Source organism: Manis javanica, chromosome 2, assembly GCF_040802235.1.
Source record: "Manis javanica isolate MJ-LG chromosome 2, MJ_LKY, whole genome shotgun sequence".
Taxonomy (NCBI): Eukaryota; Metazoa; Chordata; class Mammalia; order Pholidota; family Manidae; genus Manis; species Manis javanica.
Window position 1 is genome coordinate 72,843,371 of NC_133157.1, and position 22,695 is coordinate 72,866,065.

At 37.4% G+C, this 22,695-nt stretch overlaps 1 protein-coding gene across 6 annotated transcripts in view; it reads left to right on the top strand.

The window, feature by feature from the left end:
• Positions 1 to 22,695, top strand: part of PCSK5 (proprotein convertase subtilisin/kexin type 5) — a 433,086-nt gene that overhangs the window by 80,955 nt on the left and 329,436 nt on the right. For all 6 annotated transcript variants that reach the window (XM_017664305.3, XM_017664306.3, XM_036991294.2 and 3 more), the window contains exon 3: positions 4,914 to 5,027. In XM_017664305.3, coding sequence (XP_017519794.3) covers positions 4,914 to 5,027 — 114 coding nt within the window. The remainder of the gene's footprint in view (positions 1 to 4,913; positions 5,028 to 22,695) is intronic.

Sequence of the window (22,695 nt, forward strand, 5' to 3'; positions counted from 1 at the left end):
AGATTTTGCAAGGTCACACAGGTAGCTGGTGGCAAATCTGAGATTATAAACCAAGTTCACCCAAGTACATCTAGTTCTTTTTATTATTTACCCACCTTTTCTCAATACTTGCTGTGCTAGAACATATAAAACCATGTTATTTTTCTTGCTATTACTTTAAAAAATATGTTGTAATTTAGGCATTTAGCACATTAGTAATCATTGGATTATGTGATAGTAATCAACTGATGGGGCATATTAAATTAAAACATTTAAGTTGTTTGTGTAGGAATCATATTCATGTAGTTCAAAAGTAATAGGCATTAAAAAGCATGCAGTGAAGGGTTTCCCTTCTGTCGCTGTATCTCAGTGACTTGTTCACCCCTAGAAAGCAGCCAGTGTTGTCTCAAGATATTTTGGGTATAATCAATTCAGAGAGACGCAGAAATTATAGTAAACTTTATGTCATGAAGACTAGTCTTATCAGTACAGAAAGTCCATTTCATTCTCTTCTGTGGTTGCATTGTACTCCGTGTATGGATGTGTCATTATTTAATTCTTCCCTACCGATATGTTGTTTATAGTTTTCAGTTGTTACCAGCAGTGCTTCAGTAAATAACCCTGCATATATTACATATGCAAATAAATATGTAGGATACATTCCTAAAGGTAGAATGACTTTTTTTAGGATTTTATAGATATTGCCCCATTATTCTCCATGGAGTTGTACAGGTGTACATTCCCATCATTATATGGGAATGACTACTTTATCCTCCCTTCACTAATGGTATATTGTCAATATTGAGATTGTTTAATATCTGAAAGGTAAAAAGTGGTATCTTGGTGTAGTTTTGATTTGCTTTTCCATTTATATGCATGAGCTAGGCATATTTTTATGTTTAAGATACTTGATTTACCTTTTCAGAGATTATTGTAGTATCATTTGCCTGTTTTCCTATTGAATTTTTCACTTACTGATTGTGGGAACTCTTTATATATTAGGGAAAGAGCCTTTGGTAGGAGCTATAAACTTTTCCCCAGTTTATCTTTAACCTTGCTCTTAAAGTTTTATTGGGTTTTTTTTGCCATGCCTAGTCTACGTTTTTGTAGCTGAATTATCAATTTTTCTAAATCACTTTTTTGATTTGTTTTATCCTTAGACAAGCAGGTCCCACTCTAAGATTATTTTTTTCAATCTCCCATATTTCCCATGGTATTTCTATGGTTTTACATTTATATATGATTCACTTGGAACTGATCCTGGTGTACAATGTGAGAATGGTTTCAATTTTATTTTTTTCCCCAGTTGAACATCATATTTTCCCAGTTCAGCATCATTTATGAAGTAATCTGTTTTTTCCTGCTGATTTATCCTTTTTTGTGTCTGAGAACATTTAAGTTCTACTCTCTTAGCAAATTTAAATCCTACAATACAGTGTTATCAACTATATTCATGGTGTTATACATTAGATCCTCAGACCTTACTCAACGTGTAACTGAAAGTTTGTACCCTTTTACCAACATCTCCCTATTTCTCCACTCCCTAGTCCCTGGCAACCACTTTTCTACTGTTTCTGTAAGTTTGACTTCTTTGTAAGATTCCATAAAATTGATACCATGCAGTATTTGTCTTTCCTGTGATATCATAATTTGTTTTCCATTTGTATTTATGTAATACCATATTCATATGCTCTCTTTTCCTCATATTGCTGACAAATTGCCTTCCCCATGTATATAGTACCAGAAAGTTGTTGATAAATTCTAAAATAATGAGGCATGAGTTCAGCCAAGATTGTGGGGATAGTATTCCTATAATAATCAATTAATGTGCTTTTCTAGACAAGTGAAATCTGATGAATGAGACCATCTTTTACATGTAGATGCTGAAGTGGTGAATGCCCAGTTTTCTCTTGGGCCATGTAAGGCAGAGAGCTCTGTGAGCTGAGGGAGGTGTCCTTAATACCATGTACCACGTGTATGTTGAACTTAATGGAGAATAGAATGAGAATTTCGAAGGTCTATGGTTTTTATGCTCTGAATTAACTGTAGTTTCTTAATATATAGGAAATTGAACTTTTACAAGTTAAACTACTGAAGAAAACACAGTTTTTCTTTTTTACTAGGTAGATCATAGTTTTATGAAAATGATTTTCTAATGGGTTTTTTTTTTTTGCATTGGACCTCTTGACAAGGAGTGAAATCTGTATACTGCATTACCTCTGAGCTGTCTCTTAAAGGGATCAAGGACAGACATATGTATAATGGTTTAAAAAATATATATATGGTCTTTCGAGTCATAGAAATCTTCTGATTCAAGAGGTACTTTTCCCCCTTTCCAAGAAATGTAGGGTTATATACTCATACTGAAAGTACCAAGGCAAAATACATGGTGTCTGACACTAAAAAAAAAAAAAAACCACTCTACTTTTCTTGAGTACTATAGCCCTGTGATCGGAGTGACTTACAGTCAAAGCTAGATGTTGACTTACTGTGTCACCTCCTAGCCACCAAGTCCTGCAACTAAGCATAGTTCTTTGGTAAACTTACAGAAGAGATGCTGTTTGTTAAGATTCTTTCTTCTATTTTAGTACCTATAGTTCATCCAGAAAAATGGCTGTTACTTGCTTTTCTCACATACTCCCATGTTTGTCTATTTGTGTATATATGTGTACATAGGGAAAAGTACATACTTACAGTTTCACTGTAGAAACAATTATCCAGCCCCCACCCCAACCCTGGACTTGGCCTGATATCTGGCAGTTGGTCTGAGTCCATACTAGGGAAGCTTTGCCACTTTCTGGTTTATGCACACATAAAGGTCTGCAGTTCAGATTTTATGGAGCTCTGTTAGGAAAGGCCACTGCCAATACAGGATTAGTTTGCAAAGTGTTCTTTGGCTGTAAACAGATCTATAGCCATCTTTTACAAAGCGTGCAAATATAAGCTTGTTCAATCTTGCTTTGATAGAACTTACAGACAATAATGTAAAGATTGCAAATATCTGCATAGTCAAATTTTTTATAAGTGGTCTAATTAGTATTGTGATAGTGCTTGTGTCAGATGTCATCCATGGAGATAATTACATTTTTATGAAATGGAAAATTGTGGAATGCTTGCTAAAGAATCCTTGGTTAAATATAAGTCCTTCAAAGGCAAAGACTATTTTTTTTACTTATCTTTGTATCGCTGGCACAGAGTCTGGTATAGAAGAGGCACTTAATTCTTATTGAATGAATAAATGGGTGAATGAAACTCATTCCTTAGAAAGATCATTTGAAATGAAGAGATTAAAATGTTCCCTAGAAGGAAAGAAAGTACATGAATGCCTGTAATGACTGCTTCACTTTATTGAGAAAAAAATGTATTATTTTTGTGTTTTTTGAAACATGTACACTTAAAAATTACACTGCTCATTTAAAAAAATGGATGCACATTTTTATTGCCACATTAATTTTGATGTGATTTCCAAAAAGCAGCCTCTTGAATTAAAGAAAAAGCAAGATCCCTACCAGCTTTTCTGACAATTATTGCCCAGCAGTTTAAAGAAGTAGCATGTAATACTTTTTATCCAGTGTGCATGTCTACATGTGCATGTAGTGCAGAACAATTCAGTGCCAGAGAGTCACTTGGTCCAGATTAATTAAGACAGGAGCAGAAAAACTTCCATTTTTCTTTCACTGACTTATTTCTGTACTGATAATTTTACTTAAATTACCTATCAGACAACATGCATATATGATGCTTATCTGTGGCCCTAATCATAAATAGATTTTATATTTACTTACGAAACAATGTGATTCTTTGTTTGCCTTGTTAGTGATATAACTAGGAATCACCATTTAAATTAATCTTGCATACCACTTTAGAGCACTGTGGCTAAATTAGCTGTGGCCAGAAGAAATCAAACACAGGAGACTTTAGGAACAAATTGTAGAATGCCACAAGGGCTGATAATGCATTTAAGATGTGCCATTTAAAGTGGAACATGCTTATTTGTATATTGCCATAGTGATTACCTGTTTTAAAAGCATCCCCAGATGTATCCCTACGATTTAGGTTATAACTATTAGACTCAAAGTTCTCAATTGCTTCATTTAAGCAGGAGTTGTGCCTGAATATGAAAACTTTCTCAAAGGTAGTGGGTTTGAATTTTAAAGCTATCAAAGAGCCTATGGCTCAGGAAATTGAGTGCTTTGTCCAGTTTTGTGTCAGAGGCAAGTTTAGGGCTTTGGTTGTCTGACTCCCCAAATAGTGCTTTTTCCCACCACACAGTGTTTATAAAGCCATTTTTAAAAAATGTGTGATTCTGGAGCATTTTGATCCCAGGATGATTTTTAAATTTGATAATCAATCTGAGAACATTTAAGATTTGGAATGTACAGGACAGAGCAGGTGTCAAAAACTGTGGCCTGGACCAAATCCTGTCTGCTGGTTGTTTCTGTACATAGTTTTCCTGGCACACAGTCACACCCCTTTGTTTTGTATTTTCTATGGCACACAAGAGCAGAGTGAATAGTTGCAACAGAGATCGCGTGACCTGCAACACCTAAAATATTTATTACCTGAGCCTTTATAGAAGAGATTTGCTGATCCTTAGTATAAGCTAAGAAGGAAAAAATTAGCTTAAAAAATGAACACTTAATTTGCAGTAGAGTGTAAGTAAAATATTCTTTCTGAAAAAGCTAAAAGGCTAGCATGTTGGTGAGAGAGAGGAATGATCTGTTTTAGAAGACTAGAAAGTTCTTGCATAAAAAATAGAATTGAGGTTTCTAGAGAATCTCTGAGTCCCTGGACTCTGATGTTTTGGTTACCAGAATGAAGCCTATAACTTAAACAGAACTGATTCAAGATGGGAAATGCTTCACAATTACCATTTATGTTGTGCTAACTCTAATAGAACTTGAACACTCATCAAATATTCTCCTTCTTGGCAGGTGGAGTGGATCCAACAGCAAGTGGTAAAAAAACGGACAAAGAGGGATTATGACTTCAGTCGTGCCCAAGCAACTTACTTCAATGATCCCAAGTGGCCAAGCATGTGGTATATGGTAAGGATGTCCAGCTTGGGGCCCTGTTGTGCAGGGGACATCTGTTGGGACAGAGAGGACACACAGCATGACCTCGGGGGCATTTTCCTGTTCAGGACCCATCATTTGATGGCCTATGATGTTTTCTGGATCTTTTTTGAAGTTAGCTCTGTGGTTCTAAGGAGAAAGAGAAGGGAGTTCCAATTCACAGAATTTCTGTTTGAGAGCTTGCTCTGTGTAGATTTCTAAATTTGGGCCAGAGGATAGAGAAATTAAGGCACACACACCCTTTGACCATATCAATAACCACGTGCACCTCTAATGCCCATTATCTCCACCTTGAGACCAGTCTGGTTCATGGATACTGACTCCAGGAAATCATTAAGTAACTGTTGGTAAGTAACAGATTCCTGACTTGAGTCATGGAATAGCTGCCTCCTCACTTTAGGTAATAGTTTTAAAAGTAGATGAGGAAAAAAAAAAAGAGCTGTAAAGTATTTGACTTGTAGCTAGTTCAGTGGTTCAAGCAAATCTTTCAGTGAAGGATATTTGTTAACATGTCGGGAAGAGGGCTCCCCTGTTTAGTTGGCATTGCCTTCTTTGAAAATATTCTTCTCTAATTTTAGGGTTTTATGTTCATGGTCACTGAGATACTGATTAGAAAATGTGACTTATTCTTGAGCTTGAAATCCATGTGTCACCAGTTTGCTCTGTAATCTACAAAACACCGTTACTTTTCTTGAAAATCGTTCTTGTTATTTATTGCCATGTGTTTTCCCCTCATCTAATTTTTTGCAGTCCATGTCCCTGCTTCTTTGCAAATGCATAACATTTAGCACCCCTGTCTCGTTCTTTCCTGAGTCCCTGCCTTTCATTCCTTCTGCCTGGATTGTTCCCACCTCCTGAGGCCAGGCCTCTCTCATCCTTCAGAGCCCATGCCTGAGGCTAACTGCTCCAGGTCCTGTCCTGTGTCCCCCTCTTTCAGCTTTTTACCTTCCTCAGCCCTCCTGGGCCCCCATCCCTTGCATTCTGCACTTGGCACTTTGTTACATAGTCATGTGTATTTTGTACAGTTTCCTCTGTTACAGTGGGGTGCTGGTAGGGGTCATTTATAACCCCCTGAGACCCTAATGGAGCACCTTACAATGCTAGGAATTTGTGTTTATTTGGAGATGGGTCAAAGCAACTGGCATTTCTTCCAATTTTCCTTTTCTTAGTCTTACTCAGAAGGGGAAGGGTGTAGAAATATTTTGGACCCAAACAGAATTTTACACAGAAAACTCTCTCATGCCTAAGGAAGAAAACATAGGATCCACAAAGCTAAGTTTAAAAAGTGGTGGGACTCGAAACAGCATTTGAGTGGAAATCACCGGAGAGGACAATAAGACACTTGACAGCTCGTTAGCTGCAAGGCCAAGGAGGAGTGAGCCCCAGGGAAGGTGCTGGAGTGCCTGCTGGCAGGGGCTAAGGAGCTTTGTCTGCGCTGGCCAAGTGTACAAACATAATGGAATTAAGAGAGAGAGGATGGAGGCAGAACCCCTCTCCACCCCTGCTTATAAGGCCATGGAGAGGGAGATCCCTCCTTGACTATGTCTCTTCTCATCAGAAAGAGCCTGACTGCTGTCTGCATACATCTCACTGGGCAGTGGATGTATGTGGCAGTTGTCCCCCGTCCTCTCCTACCTGTGGCAGGGGAACCATGCCCGAGGCATTAGCACCTTGGCCAGCCTGGTGACTCTAAAGCTTTTAGTGCAGAGAAGGCTCTCCCCGTTCCCCAGAACCACTGCTGTGTCTTCAGAAATTCTCCTTCCATGTAAGGAAGGGTGGAGAGCAAAGCATCTGTTTGGGCTTTTTAAATGTTGGATATTTTTCAACACATAATTGATGACGATAATTCAAATAGGTAACAGTTTATGTAGCACTTGCTAGGTGATGTGTTAAGTATGAGAGTATTTTTGTAATTCAGGGTGGACAAAAAAAACATGTGTGTGAATATTGGCCCTGTTATGAGTGATAAATGTATAGCTCATAAAATTTAGGTAACTTGCCTAAAATCACCCAGCCCTGAAGGCAGAGCTTTCAAACCAGGCAGGTTAATGCAAGTTTGCAGGATTAACTCATTCCCAACCCTTCTACAATGTACAAGCACTACTATAAGAGAGAGATTACTCCAGCCCTCCAGGAACATCTGGTCTATCCATGGAGAAATAGCTGAAATACAGGTGCCATGTAGGAGGAACAAAGTTACGGTGGGACAATCAAAAGTGCTTCAGAGCTTCCTATTACCTAATTATTTTCCCTTAACCAAGTGTTGGGAAGTAGATTGCGCACCTTACATTTATCTATCAGAAGTAGAAAGGCAGAATGAGAGCTAGAACTTCAGTCTGCAAACCTGGGCTCAAATTGCCATTGCTTCATTGATTATGTCCATGATTGAATCACTTCAGCTCTCCTCAACTGTAAAATAAGAGCAGCGCTGATGTATGAGTTAGCTACTGCTGCATAACAAGCTGCAGAACCTAATTATTAAAACAGCAGTTGTCCCATGGGTTCTGTGAGTCCAGCATTCAGACAGGGCCCAGCAGTGATAACTTACCTCTTCTGCAGTATCTGGGGCTTCATCTGGAAGACTCATGGCTTGGCTGGAGCTGGAGGTTCCAAGGTGACCTGGTCACATGGCTGGTTCCTCTCCACTTGGGCCTCACCATAGGGCTGCACGAATGTCCTGGCTTCCCTCAGGGCAAGGGATCCAAGAGGTCATGTTAGAGGTCATGATGTATTTTATCATCTAAACTCAGAAATCACAGACAATAACTTCTGGAATTTTCTATTGGTGCCACTGGCCAGCTCGGATTCAGTCCCCCTCTCACTACAGGGGTGTGCATACTAGGAGGTGAGGGTCAGTAGGAGGCTGGTTACCACGATGAAATGAAAAGCCTTTAGTGCAGTGCCTGACCCTAGAAAACATTCCGTAAATCTTTATTGTTGTTATTCTCTGACTTTTTAATTACAGTATGCGCTTTTTCCTTTTTATCTGTTAAAAAATTGCTACTGGTCAAGGGAGAGTGGGATTGCATGTCCAGCGGGCATTCTTGAGAGCACTCTGGTGACGTCAGGGGCATAACTGAAGCAAGGCAATTGCCGTCCTTTTGCGGAGCCCTGGGCCCTGCTGCAGTGTGTTTGAGGGCTGCTTGGCGAGCCTCCAGAGGGTCCCGCCTTCAGCTCGTTAGCCTGGGCCCGCTGCTGTCACTCTGTATTTACCACAGCAGAATGGAGATTAAAGAATGGCATGAAGTGTGCCTGAGTGTCTCTTTTAATTAATTTAAAAGCTTTGCCCCTGTTGCTCCTCCCCTTGGAAACTGGTATGTGAGACCATTATGTTTAGCCTTGAGTCTTGGGCAATATATGCAGGGAAACATGCATTTATGAGTTGTTACAGAGTTGACGGCTGTATAATTACTCCTCTGTGCTGAAACACTGTGCTCAGGCTTCCAGGAGCTGGGAGGGCCCGGTCCTAGGAACAGGGCTCCCTTCTTGTTGCGTGCGTTGTCAAACTCTCCTGTATATGGGGTGTCTGGCGTGGTGGCAAGCACTGAGGATTAGGAAAACATGATTCACACTTCCTAAGAAGATCAGTAAAGCAGTGGAATATATAAGCACTAACAAGCTTGCTGGGCAAGGGGCCCCTCCCCAGAAGTTTCTCCAGGATCATCTGCATATATCCAGCCACTGTTCCTTGGCCTTTGGGCTGTAATTCTTGCTTTTGGGTTTGCTCCTTCCATTAGAATCTTCTGGTTAGCTTTTAAAAACGTATCTGAACTTGGGCCCTGCTATCAGATAATTTTTTTATTTTTTGATGAGTGGGACTCAGGCAATGGGATTTCACCCGTGTTTCCTGGGTAATTCTAATGTCCTGCCTGGACCACAAAGTGCTGCAGCAAGGAATCTTATGTTACTCAGGCCTAAGTCTGGTATGTGGTAAATGCTGAATAAATGCTAATTGAATAAACAGATGAGTAAACTGGAATAAACAAATCTGGTAATCTCATAGCAGAGAAAATGATTGCTCACATTTATTGAGTGCTTAGTATATGTCAAGCATTTTGCCACTTTTCCATGTATTGTCTTATTGCCAGTGTTCCAGTGAGTTAGGAACTATTGTTATCTTCATTTTACAGATGAGGAAATTAATTCATAGACAAGTTAAGTAGTTTGTCCAAAGTCACACCATTTATCAGGGGAAGACCCTGGTATTCAAACTCGGTCACTCTTACCCACAGGCTAGACTTCCAGCTTCTACATCTGTCGCTCCCTAGCTAGCAGGCATCTGAATCATCCAGAAAGATTGCTGAGATCTCTGTGGAAAATAGAAAATCTGGGAATTTGCATTTCTAACAAGTTACCAATTGATGCTGATTCTGGGGCCCAGGGACCCTTTGGAGATCTCACTGCTTTACCAAACTTTAACTATGAGGTTTATATGAACACAGCTTCTAGCTATCCATTATCAGCTGGGGACAAAGAGTTTTTAAACATATGGGACATTTTAAAGCATACTTGGTCAATTTAACTTGTTATTCTTGATCTTATACCTTTTTCTTATTGGCAAAATTTTCTATTTGGAAAGCTGGCAGCATTAATCTGAGAAGATATTTTCACTTTACTTGCACTGATTGAAAATACTCTTGCCTTATGTATTCTTTCAAGATGCTCCACAGACAAAGGATATCTGAGAGGAAGGTCATGTAGGTCATGAAGATTTGGCCAAGTCTTTGGGAACTCAGTGTAACAGAAATAGTTTTAATGTACCCAGCTGGTAGAATGGGCCATTTACACTCTACTCAAGAAAAGCTCAGGTTGCCTCTAGAGACAGCAAGGCTAGGTAAGACACCTTATCAATGGTCTGGGGATGCTGATTAAGTTAAACATTTTACAAATTATTATCAAATGTTTAAGAAATACAAAAAGTTTAAAGACTACCTCAAATGCTTTTTGAAGTCATCATAAAGCGCCCATTTGTAAATGAAATTGGACACTTGGGCATTTGATGAACAGTCCCAAGAAGACAAGCTGAAAATGAAACAGTATGAAAAAATAAGTTTAATAGAAAAGCTCTTTTATTTCTTGAGTTATGCAAATATTTTATTGTTGAAGGAAATTGAGGTAGTGTTGTATAGTTATTTGTTCTCTAACTGTTAAGAACTAATCATGATTTTGGAGAAACCCATAGTAAATAACTTAAAAATGATTTTTTGTTTCCTGACTTAGGGAAAGCAAGCTCAATACAAAAGAGCAAAATTAAAGAACTTGTGAAGTCTTGCTTTTTGACTCTCAGACTCCAGTATCTAGTAGTTAATATGGCTTTCCTTAACATCATCTTAGCATAGTAGAAATTTTTTGTGTTGAATTGGGTGGCCTATTTAATATGCATTATGTAAAGCCAGGTTATAACAAATGGGATATAACAAATAACACTTTTTTTTGGTGCACTACTTCAGATTTCATGAAAGCTTTCTGGGTGGTTTTTCTGAGGGGGAAACAAATTATATTTGTCGATCAGCAGAGTGAAAATTAGCTGAGTTCGGCTGTGCATGTAAGGCATATCTGCCAAAATACTATGAACTAGCTAGGATAGTAATTGCGAAATGTGATTTTAAGCCACATGGTTCTTTCTCAGCCAACTGGATGCTGCTCAGTGCTCCAAGAGTTTGAGGCATTGCTGTTTCTGTGGTTGGCACACATTTTCCTAATGATTTATACTGTCATTTGACTCTAATAAAATCTGGTGGAGTTTGTGGCATTATTGTCCTGGCAGTTTGAAATCATCCTTTTAAAATATCCCATTTAGCTGTTTTAATTGAAAATGCAACATGGTGCAAATCTGTAACCATGTGGCACATCTTGATGCAAGCAGGAGGCCTTCTGAGAAAGGACAGATCCGAGCCATGCAGCAAACAATTTACTGGTAGGAACTACAGGGGGTTAACACATGGTTGTGTGTATTAGCATTTGCCTCTAATGACTCTTGTGTCCTGTGGAAAAATGTCTTTACTCTGTCAACCTTATCGCATCTGAAGAAAATATAGACTCAGTACTTTCTTAAGTTCCTTCCTGCTTGACCTTCCTCTAACTGCACAAGGCAGGTTGACCTGGATATTGAGTCTAGAGAGTACTTGCCAGCGATGGGTCCATGTCTTGCTTTCCAGCCCAGACCCACCCCATGAGCTCCTCAGTGATTTCTACCATGCTTTTGTTTCATCACTATTTCAAACTCAGTATGTCCTCTGCATTGGGGGTCCCCAAGACTCCCCCAGGATTTGGTGATTCACTAAGGAGGATTCACATGATTTACATATAGTCATACACACAGCTATGATTTATTTCAGTAAAAGCCATATGGGACAAAATCCAGGGGAAACCAGGTTTAAGCTTCCAGGAGACTCCTGTCATTGGAGTCATATAGAAAGTGCTTAATTCCTCCAGCAAATGAATTGTGACTACACGTGTGAAATGTCACCGACCAGTGAAGCTCATTAGGGACTCAGTGCTCAGGGTTTTTATTGGGGGATGGTCCTGTGGGTACCCAGCACCTCCCATGTACCAAAGTTCCACTCTCTCCAAAGGTGTTCAGTGTAAGTCATATTGTTGGCATAGACGGTCGAGACACAGTGAGACATTCTTACAAGGGAATGGTGAGAACCCTCCCCAAATCCAAGTCCCCAGATGCCAGCCAAGGCTGTTTAGGGGGCCAAACACACAAGTGGCTGAGTTGAAGTAATAGGTCCTCCTTTATTAAAACCTGTGTTCACCTGTTCACCAAATTGAATAAATTAACACCAGTGAAAATTCTGAGAAAAAGCAAACTTAAATCACAAGTATGGTCCATTTTTATTCTATAGCCTGAAAAATCCCAGCTGAATCAGAGTTCCTGTTAAGCAGATATTCCTTGATTCCTTCCTTCCTTCTCCATTCATATTTAGCAGAGACATACTTTTTCCCAGCACTGACAATGTTCCTGACACCAAGGATGGGGGAGTCAATAAGATGGCTCAGCGCCTTCTTTAATGAAGAGTAAGTAGAGCATTTTATGAATAGAAGTTTGGGTAATTTTAGTCAGTTTGCCTTATCTGTTGATGGTAGTCCACTATGGGTGCCCTAGCAGAACCCTTATTGAAACTCACTGATTAACTCATGGCAGGTGTGATGATTTCACATGATTGCATTGCCCCACATGAGGGTCTTGATGGAAGTCAGTGTTTTAGGAATATCACACTAACCTGTAATTAATTCATCAAAGTACTTCTAGCAGATGCCAGCAATTAATGATCCACTTGGAAAAATCACTTCAGATAATACTCATTCTCACCTGGTGCAAATGATTACAACCTTTATGAATTTCCTTGAGCAATATATAACTTATTCCATGCTGGTAATTTATCTTCTTAGCTTTACTTCCCAAGAGTAAAATATGAGAGTAGTCTGGCCTTTAGGCCCCACTCTAACATGATAAAGGGTCTGTTAACAGAAATAAGGTTGCTTTTATCAACATTTCAGTCAAGTTTCCTTAATTAGGAACTCATTTTCTGTTGGCAAGCAGATAACGTCGACCCTTGAGCTCATTTAATCTGTGGTTGTCTGCTTAACATGTTGAAGACAGGTTCTTTTATCAAATACTTTCTTTGAATTCATTTCTCATTTATTTTTCACCCAGTACTGGGGTTAGTTCTAGTGATTAAAGTACATTTTTGGCTTAACCCATCTCTCTGCCAATAAGTAGGATTCTCTTAGTAACGACTCAGTAAATGTTGATATAAAGTGAGGAGAGTGTCACTCATTTAGACTTAAATCATTTTCCAAATTCATAAAACTGAGTCTGGCAGTTTCTAAAAGATGGTTAGGCGCTCAGATGTCCTGTGTTGAGAAGTCAAATTCTAAAATTATCTGAGACAGAGGCATCTGGAACACTGTTTTTCCTTAATTTTGGTTGGCAGTGAACTTGGCCAGGAAATTAATGGAGTAAAAGAAATGATTCTTGCATTACAGTGATGAGAAGAATCAGAAGGAAGAAAACGCCTAAGTTGCCTGGGGAGGAAAAAGTAATAACCATCTTCACATACAGTTTCTCACATGTAAGAAAATCCTCCCTAGACTCTCTTAGCCTAGGGAGGGACTTCTAGGCTAGTGATGGATACTCCCATGTGCAAATGTCCAAGCTGACAGAGCTGCTGCACACCCAGTGAAGTCCAAGTATAGTGAGACAAGTAGAATAAAACTGTGAATTCCAGAAACAGGATTTGGTTACTCAGGATCCAAATTGGGTTCATAATACAGAGGTGCTGTTCCTGATGGCAGATAATGTAGACAAAGTAAGCCATGCATTCACTGATTATTTCCTGATATGAAGAAGAAACCTGATAAGAAACCTAACATTTTCCTTTACACTAAAAAAACAACAACAAAAAAAAACACACAAAAAAAACCAGCCAGTTTGGATGGTGGCTATTCAAATATTTGGCACAAGATTTACAGAATAATCTTAAAGACTACTTGGAAGAAATGTAGCTTTTTTATCTTTCTTTCCTCTGTTAGTTTCCTGGGGAGTTGAATTTTGACCTTTGTAAAAAGCCTATTAGGATGGAAGTTCTATCCAAACATACTAAATTAGCACGTTTGAAGCAAAGAAAGGAAAATTGTGCCCAGGTAGCATGATTTTGTTCTTTTAATGATCTCTTTGCATGGTTTTCTGAAACCTAGATAAGTTAATGTTTTAAAAATTGGTGTTTGGGTTTATTACCTAGATGATAGAGAAATCATTCTTATCTTTCAGTGAGCTAAAAGAAATTCAATGGGACTCTACACACTAGTAAGTTAGGCATAGCAGGTCCACATAAAATTTTTTTAGATCATTCCTGGTTTGCTGAAATGTTTTATAGGACCATTCTCATTTTCTTTCATCTGTGTTCTATATCCCAAGGCCCTTCTGCTCCACATCTGTGCACACTGCAGGAGCACACAGACACAAATGCTGTGTGTTTTTGCAATTAGTCCTTTGAATCAGGTGGTCTTTATAGAAGAAGATACTGAAAAAATCTTATAGACCAGCATATTAGAAGGCATCTGAAAAATGACTTAATTCCTCAGCTCATGCTTGGTACCCATCTTGAATATTTTCAGTAACCATAAATATACTGTACTCAGAAAACCTTGTCTTTTGATAATGAACAGTTCAGTTCAAAAACATTCCTTGTAGTTTATCAGCAACTTATGGCCCTGTCACTCCACACACTCCCTCTGGCCTACATTCTAGGTTGGGGAATCCATCTGATCCCTCTTTCACTAGGTTTTACTGCAAACATTACCGAAACTTTCTGGAAATTTAAAGCAAAAGTAGAATACTGTAATGAACATCACCAACTTGAATAATTATCAACTCAAGGCCAATATGCATTCATTTATAGCCCCCTCCACTCTGATTATCTTAAAGCAATTCACACACTGTTTCATCCCTGAATATTATTGTATGTATCTCTGTAAGGACTGTTTTTTTCACAGTAAAAATGTAATGTCATTATGACTTGTAAAAAAATTAATGGTAATTTGTATTATCAAATATCCAGTCTGTTTTCAAATTTTCGCTATTGTCTCCTAGCTTTTTCTTTGTAATTTGTTTGAGTGAGGATCCAAATAAGACTCTTACATTGTGATTAACTGGTATATCTCTTAAATTTCCTTTATTCTATAGATCACCTCCATTTTTTTTCTTTGAAAATTTTTGGTTGAAGAATCTGGGTTATTTAGAGCTTCATGCAGTATAGATTTTTCTGACTGCATTCTCATGGGGTTATTTATATTTAGCATGTTACATTCCTAATACTATCAGTAAATTAGTAGGATAATAGCTAAAGGCTCGATCAGATTTAAGCTAAATTTGTTTTTCAGAGGGTGAGACTCCTTACTACCCAGTTGGTGTGTGTACTTCCTTCAGGAGGTTGCGTCATGTCTGCCTGTCCCTCTTTGTGATATTAGTGCCTACCATGCATGTACCCTTTACTTACTCATTTGGTTTTGCAAAATAGCAATCTTCTCTTTATCCTATTCCTCCTTCACTTATTAGCTGGAAAACTTTAATAAAGAGGAGCTTCTCATCAATTATTTCATTTGATAAGGTGCATTTCGTACAGGGAAGGTAAGATTAAGGCTCAGTTCTTTCATTTATTAGGGGTTACTTACCTAGCATTGACCAGAAGCCACCAAGGTGTTTTTTACTTTTATTATGAATTCATCAATTTAAAATATACTGATGTGTTCTATTTCACTGAAGTTATAAGCCTTATTTTTGCTTAGATTGCCCTGTTTTTGTTCAGTGAGCATCCATTCAAGTTAGCTCTCTAGGTCCTTTTGATATGACCTCAGGATTCTTTTTTTTCTGGTATGACAACTGATCCCACACTCAGCTTGTATATTTCCTCTTCAGACATGGAATCAACCATTTCTCCAAAGACTCCTTGTTCCCTTTTTTTTAAAATTGGTAGAGACTACAATACAAGTACTGAGAATCTCATTACTATTGGATTTGTCTTTCGGTCTTTTTAGTAAACAGAGTTGTAAATATGCATCTTTTATGTACAGAATATTCTATGAGTTTATACAGGTTTTTCCAATTTAGAATAAATTCTACAGCGTTTATTTATCCTCATCAGTCTTACATCTGTATCTTTTCTCTTGCTGAATGTCCTGTACTCAGTGACACCAACAGGATTGCTCATTGGTTTTATTTCATCTTCTATCCAACACTGTCTCAGAATAACAATATAACTATGATAACTGCAAACAATTTAAATTATATATGGTTCCTTTTGTCCTTAAAAATATGGTCTACATATGTCACATGGCCAAATTACTTGCTTGAAATTACTTTGGCATATTTCTCTTTCTACAAACATTTTTAAATGGTTCTTATGCTTCCCCAGCACCTTCTCAAGATTTACCATCTTCAGTTACTTAAAAATAAAAATCTTTACTTTACATGTTTCAAGGTTTTAAGTGTATTCGACCACCATAGTTGTTTTTAATCAATGTGCTTTAATTTATTTGACATTTTTCACTGTCATTGGAAGGATAAAAAATATTACAAAGACGTGCATTACTCTAGTTTGTACATTCATTGAGGTTTGCAAAATAGTGATCTTCTAGTACAGACAGTAGATGTGGAGAGGAGCAAAACCATCTGTTCCAACAATCTGATGCCTGGAAATTAATATTCTCTTCTGGAGAGATGAAGTTAACTCCACTAGGTCTGTGCACAATAGCATATAATGATTTCCTCTAACGTTCCTTCTTTAGAAAAGACTGTGTTAAAATTGCCATTCTTTACTAATTTGAAAAATGAGGTAGAACAGGGCTAGAAACACTTTTAATTGAAGAAGTTTGTCCAAGAAAATGAAAGATTAAAGAGATCCACAATGATCAAACCTGATTCAATCTAGACAAGTAAAAGAGAATGTGCAGTTAAAATCATTTAAAAGAGTTGTTCACACTAATGAGCCCTGAATTAGATCTATCCTCCCAGGATTTAAGTCGGAGTTACCACAGACTGTTCAATAAAAGCATTAATTCAAAGTGTAATAGGAGGGAAAATGAAGGAAGGCAACAAGAAATGTAATTCCCACAGAAAGAAAAGTAAATTGCTAATGACTTTATTCATTCAACAACATTTATTGAGCTCCTCTTAGGTATCAGCCATAATTCAATCTGCTGGGGATACAAATATGAAAAGGTTGTATACTCTGCTTATTAGCCAGGTCATAGGCAAGCTGGGAAAATAGCTTTCTATAATATGTAACAGTATGGTACAGGCATGCAGAGAAGTCTGGAGAGACTCCTGCAAGTATATTTAAGCTTTTTAATACTGAGTTATGATCTTTAGTTTGGACCTCAAATTCTTAATGTGGAAATGAAATGGTATTGAAATTAAGTGATGATATGTGATAGGATTTCTTTGCAGGCAAATGAATGGTTTCTACACAGTTATAACAAAAATTGTTTCCAATGGAACACTGCTTCTCAGGATTGTTAATAGGCATCTTCAAAGCCAAGTAGTTTGGCCCTGGTGAGATACTACCTCACACCATTTGGAATACCTACTATCCAAAAAACAAGGAATAATAAGTGTTGGTGAAGATGAGGAGAATAGAGAATCCTCTGACACTGTTGGTGGGAATGTAAATTGGTGCAGCCACTCTGGAAAGCACTATGAAAGCTTCTCAAAAAATTAAAAATAGAAATACCATATGACCCAGTAATTCCATTTTAAGGAATTTATCCAAAGAAAACAAGATCACTGATTCAAAAGCATATATACAGCATTCCTGTTTATTGTAGCATCACTTAAAATAACCAAGATATGGAAGCAACTGAAGTGCCCATCAGTAGATGAATGGGTAAAGAAGATGGGGTTCATATATACAGTGGAATATCATTCAGCCATTAAAAAGAAATCCTGCCATTTGCAACTACATGGATGGACCTAGAGGGTATTATGTTAAATAAACCAGATGGAGAGAGACAAATACTATATTATTTCACTTACATATGGAATCTAAAAGCAAAACAAAATGAACAAAACAGCAATAAATTCACAGACACTAAAAGTGACTAGTGGTTACCTTAGGGGAGTGTCAGGGAAGAAAGTATAGCATAGAGAATATAGTCAGTAAATCTGTAACATCTTTTTATGTTGACAGTAACTACTACAATAGTTAGGGTGAGCATTTAATAATGTAGGTAACTGTTGAGTCACTATGTTGTGTACTTGAAACCAAAATAGTATACCAGCTATACATGAATTATACTTCAATAAAAGAAAAGTGAAGTGGTTTGGCACATATTGGTTTGAACAAACTTAAAAAGGTTCCTCTGTTGCAGGACATCTCAGAGCCTTTAGTATCATGCTCTGTTTTGTGACTTGATGAGTTCACCTATTTGTAAATATAAACAAATAGGTATTTCTCTAGTTTATTTGTCCAAGAGAATACTTTTTTTATGAAATGTTACTTCAGTTGAGACAGTTTGACTTGTATAAGTGATCAAAAAATTCAGTCCAAACTAGGAGAGGGAAAAATAAGAGTAAAGGGGAAGGCATTTATTGGCTCATGTAACTTCAGACTGGCAATCATCACTTGATCCAGGATGTAAAGCAGTTCTCCAGAAACCCAGTTCTTTCTGCCATTGAGTGGAGCTCTGGTATCTCCAATTATTTGTTTCGTTCTCAAAACAAGCTTTCGGCAAGATAGCTTTCTGCATGGTTACAAGATAGCTGTCAGTATTTCCTAGTTCAAATCTAATGGAAAAAATGAAAGCCTTTGCTTTAGTATTTTGAGAGGAATTCTTGCAGGCACACACTTACTTTTCATCTCTCTTCACCTCCTTCCCTGTTATGTTCTTGTTTTCTGACTCCTGTAGGTAACAGGAGTCTGCCTTGTTGGATAGCTTTTGAACAAAGTGGTTTAGGAGGAGAGCAGTAAGAAGCAGCGAAAGTCCGCAGAGAAGCATGAGGCTCGGGAAGGGAGGCCATCTCACTCAGACTGAAGCCTTGGGGCATCGGTGGCCATCCTTGTCATGCATGTTCCGTGGGCAGAGTGAAGGTAGCTGTTGATAAAAAGCAGACATCTTTGACAAAGAGACAGCTGGCAGGCTGCCTCAGTAAGGGCACAGTGTTGGAGGGCAGTGGGTGGTCTGCAGGGCACTGGAGTGGCTTCCACTTGGCTCCTGGAACGGCCAGATGCCAGCTGCCTCTCCCTGGATCAGTTTGAAGTCTCTCATTATGGCATGAGCTCTATGCTCTGAGCCTTTTGGTGCCTAACCCTTGATAATTTTTTAAATTGTGCTTTGATTGTTTTCTCCCCAATGTTTTGTTTTGTTAAATTTGAAATCTACAGATGAATTGAAAGAATAGTAGGAACACATATATTCATTCATGTGGATTTACCAAAAATTAATATTGTCTCTTTATACACACACACACACACACACACACACACTTTTGCCCCTTGCAGGCATTGTAAGAATCACCCTAAGTATGTCAGGATGCCTCTCCTAAGAATATTTTCCTTATACCAAAATACCACTTCTAATAAAGTTTACAGTGATCTTCTCCAGTTTATTGTCTATATTCCAATTTCCCCAGTTGTCACAAAAATATTTTTAATAGATCTCTCCCTTTTGATCCAGAATGCAGAATCATACCTTGTCATTATCTGCTCCATCTGTTCACTTCCTGTGATCTGGCAGGGCTCCCAGGTCCTCAGGGTGGAGTGGTGGGAGTACTCTTTCATGTTGACGATTTCAATGAGTCCCAGCGGTGAATTGTAGAATAACTCATGCTTTGGGTTTGTTTGATGGTTTTTGCAGGACTCTAGGAGGGGTAAAATATTTTTGGTACAAAACTACCCAGGTGAGATTATATACCCTTTTTGCTTCAAGTCAGGAAGTAGAATATTAGAAGTCCCATTTTTGGCAATGTTAAATTTATTTACTTGGTTGGTTGAGGTATCTGCTACGTTTCTTCATTGTAAAGGTACATTTTGTCTTACTAGTGTGGATTTGAGGGGTAATATTTTGAGACTTGTGACTGTATTATTCACTGTCAACTTTTTCCCAAGATTTGAGCATCTGTTGATGATTCCTACCTAAATTAATTATTAAATCAGGGGTTGCCAGATGATAATTTTATAATCCTTTCTTCAATCCTCTTCCTTTTAAATATCATTATAAGCTCATGAGTCTTTTTTGAATGGAATGATTCATTGCTGATGACATTCCTTTTTGGTTCTTAAACTGTCCCAAGTTTGATGAGTGGATGGCTTTTCAAATTAACACTCTGTCCTTTTGAGAAGTCCTAATCTTTTTTCAGTGCTTCCTTCTTTATGACAAAACAAAATGTTCACTTTATATTTTTTCTGCCTCAGACCTAGAAATAGCCATTTCTCCAAGTAGATGGTTTCTTTTATTAAGGAGTGACATTTAAGTCAAAATTTTGGTGGTAAGGATGTCCTTAGTTATAGCCCGTTTTCAATGGGCAGAGCTTAGGGGTCTGCATCTGGAAGTCATAGCATCAACTCCTGGTCCAGTCCAAAAGCAGAAGTTCTTCTTGATCTTAGCCCATTTCATATTTCCATCTTCTCGTCCCTGTAGTGAGAATGAGGTCATTGTCAATATCAGTAAATTTACTACTGTACTCGCAAAATAACTTTGGAATTACTACACCAGTAACACTGCTGACTGACCTCCTTACACAGAATCAAGATTTCCTTTTGTTCTTAAAATATATCCCATTGAGGTAATCCAGTCAGATTACTTGAATCAAAAGTGGCTTGAATAAGTACTTTTTCCTTCTGTGATTATATCATCAATTTGATGTACAGTGAGGTTAATTTGTTTCTCTTCTGTCCAATTATAGAGTCCCTTCCCCATCTTTATATATTTAATTTTATTTATTTGAATTTATTTTGGAATATGTCAAACAGTTGAAAGTAAAATGCATAGATACTAGAAATGCATTTTTTTCTTTTTTCTTTTATCACTTAATAAAACCTGGAAATTACTACCTATAAGTTGATAGAGATGTTTATTCCTTTCTTTACAGCTGTGTTGTGGGAGTTACCATAATTTATTTAACCAGACAGCAATAAATGCATTTAGGGTATGTCCAATATTTTACAAAACCTCCATACTAAATAACCTTGTGCATATATATTTTTGTGTGTTGTTGAAGGTGTATTTTCAGAGTAAATACCTAACTGTGGGACTACTCAGTCAAAAGGTGGAAGCAAATGTAGCTTTGTTAGATCTTGTCTGATCCCCCTCAACAGTTGCTAGAACAGTTGATATTTCCATGAGCCCTACTTGCGGTCTGCTCCCCTCGCCACTTTGTCACTTGTTGAATTTTGGCTATGTTGATAGGCAAGAAATGCTATTTCTGTGTATTTTATCTGATATCAGAATCACAGTGTCTGCTTTTGAATCTTTTTCCTTACCCTAAGCTTTTATTCTTGCATAATGAATTCTTCTATTTTAGGAGGCAGATTCTGCCTCGTGAGTCAATTTTAATGTCTTTTTCTTTAAATGAAGACTTTGAAGATCATTTATAGATATTACCAAAAAATTCAACTGTGTCTTACTATTTTATTTTGGACATACATACATACAAATATGTGTGTGTGTGTATACATGCACACACAACACTATATATATGTAATTTGTATTTTGTTATTTCTGCTGTTTCACTGTGGTTTGTTTTACCTCTTTTGAAATAATTCAGCTTTTGGGAAAGCTTATATTATTATTCTAGTGATTATTACAAATCACTTTTAGATTCTCTCAACTCCTTTTTTCTTTAAATGATATCCTTGACCTCTTATCTAACTATTCATTACTTTATTATGTTTTACCATTTCTATTTCCTTTATCCTTCAATTTTAAGGTCATTACTCCTATTTTGTCAGAACACATAACATATACTTACTCTTCTTCTTGCCTTGTTTCTACCTTTGCTTATATTCTTAGATTTAGAATTCAATTTATTTCATGTTCACCATCTTCTGCCACTCCTATCTTGATTGGATGAAAACACAGCCTCTGCTAGACTACCTAGAAAGTGCTGACATATGCAACATTCCCTGAGTTCTTGATTATATAAAATACTTTCTGTAGCCTTGATACTTAAAGGATATCTTGGTTGATTTTTCTTACCTTAGAGGTGACTTTTTTTTTTTATTTTAATCTAGAGGCTCAGGGGATTTTCTTACTTATTGTGTACTATTAGAGATAAGACACATTATAAGCATATTGGATCTTCTTTGCCTATTTTCTTTATTTTACTTGCTCTTGGATCCTTTGATCCCTTCTTTGTTTTTTGTTCTTTTCATATATTTATACCTTTATGATTTTATTTTCAGTTGAATAAGTTCTCTCTTGGACACCTTATAATTTAGTTTTTATTTCTGATATAATTTGGTCCTTGATTTATTTCCAGAGTAGAGTCAACTCAAATTTCACATCTTTCTGCTTTTTTTTTCTGTCCATATGTAGTTTTAAATATTTTATTTGAGCTGTATTTTCCTATCTACAGATTCAATTTGAATGTATCGCACTTAGGGGCAGTTGTTGTCTTATAGTTTTATTCTATTGCAGATTTTTGAGCAGAAGTTCTATATTCATTTTATATTGTATTTCTATAGAAATATTGAGTGGATTTTTGTTTATGGGTTTCCATTCATTTTGAAATGTTTTATTTTCTTAGACCATTAGTAGCAGTTGTGTACAGAAAGAGGTAGCAGTTTAAATGACTTGTTAAGTTCCATAGTTCAGAGTTCAATTTTGATGCAGTAAAGTTCATTTGTTTGGATCAGTGTTTTTGGAGGGAGTTGGGGTTGGGAGAAGGTAGTTGGTCTTCTGATTTTGTAATTCTTTTCCTTCGTTTTCTTTTTTTCTTTTCTTCCTTTCTTATTCCCTCCTTCCCTTCCTCTTTCCCTCCCTCTCTCCCTTCCTTCTTCCTTTCCTTTTTTACTTTTACTTTCCATCCTTTCTTATCTCCTCCATTAAGTCTTCAAGGAATGCTCCTTCCAAGTTTCCCCCTCTTTCCAGAAATGGTGACTTCCAAGACTGCCATCTCTGTTCCTTTGCACTTTGA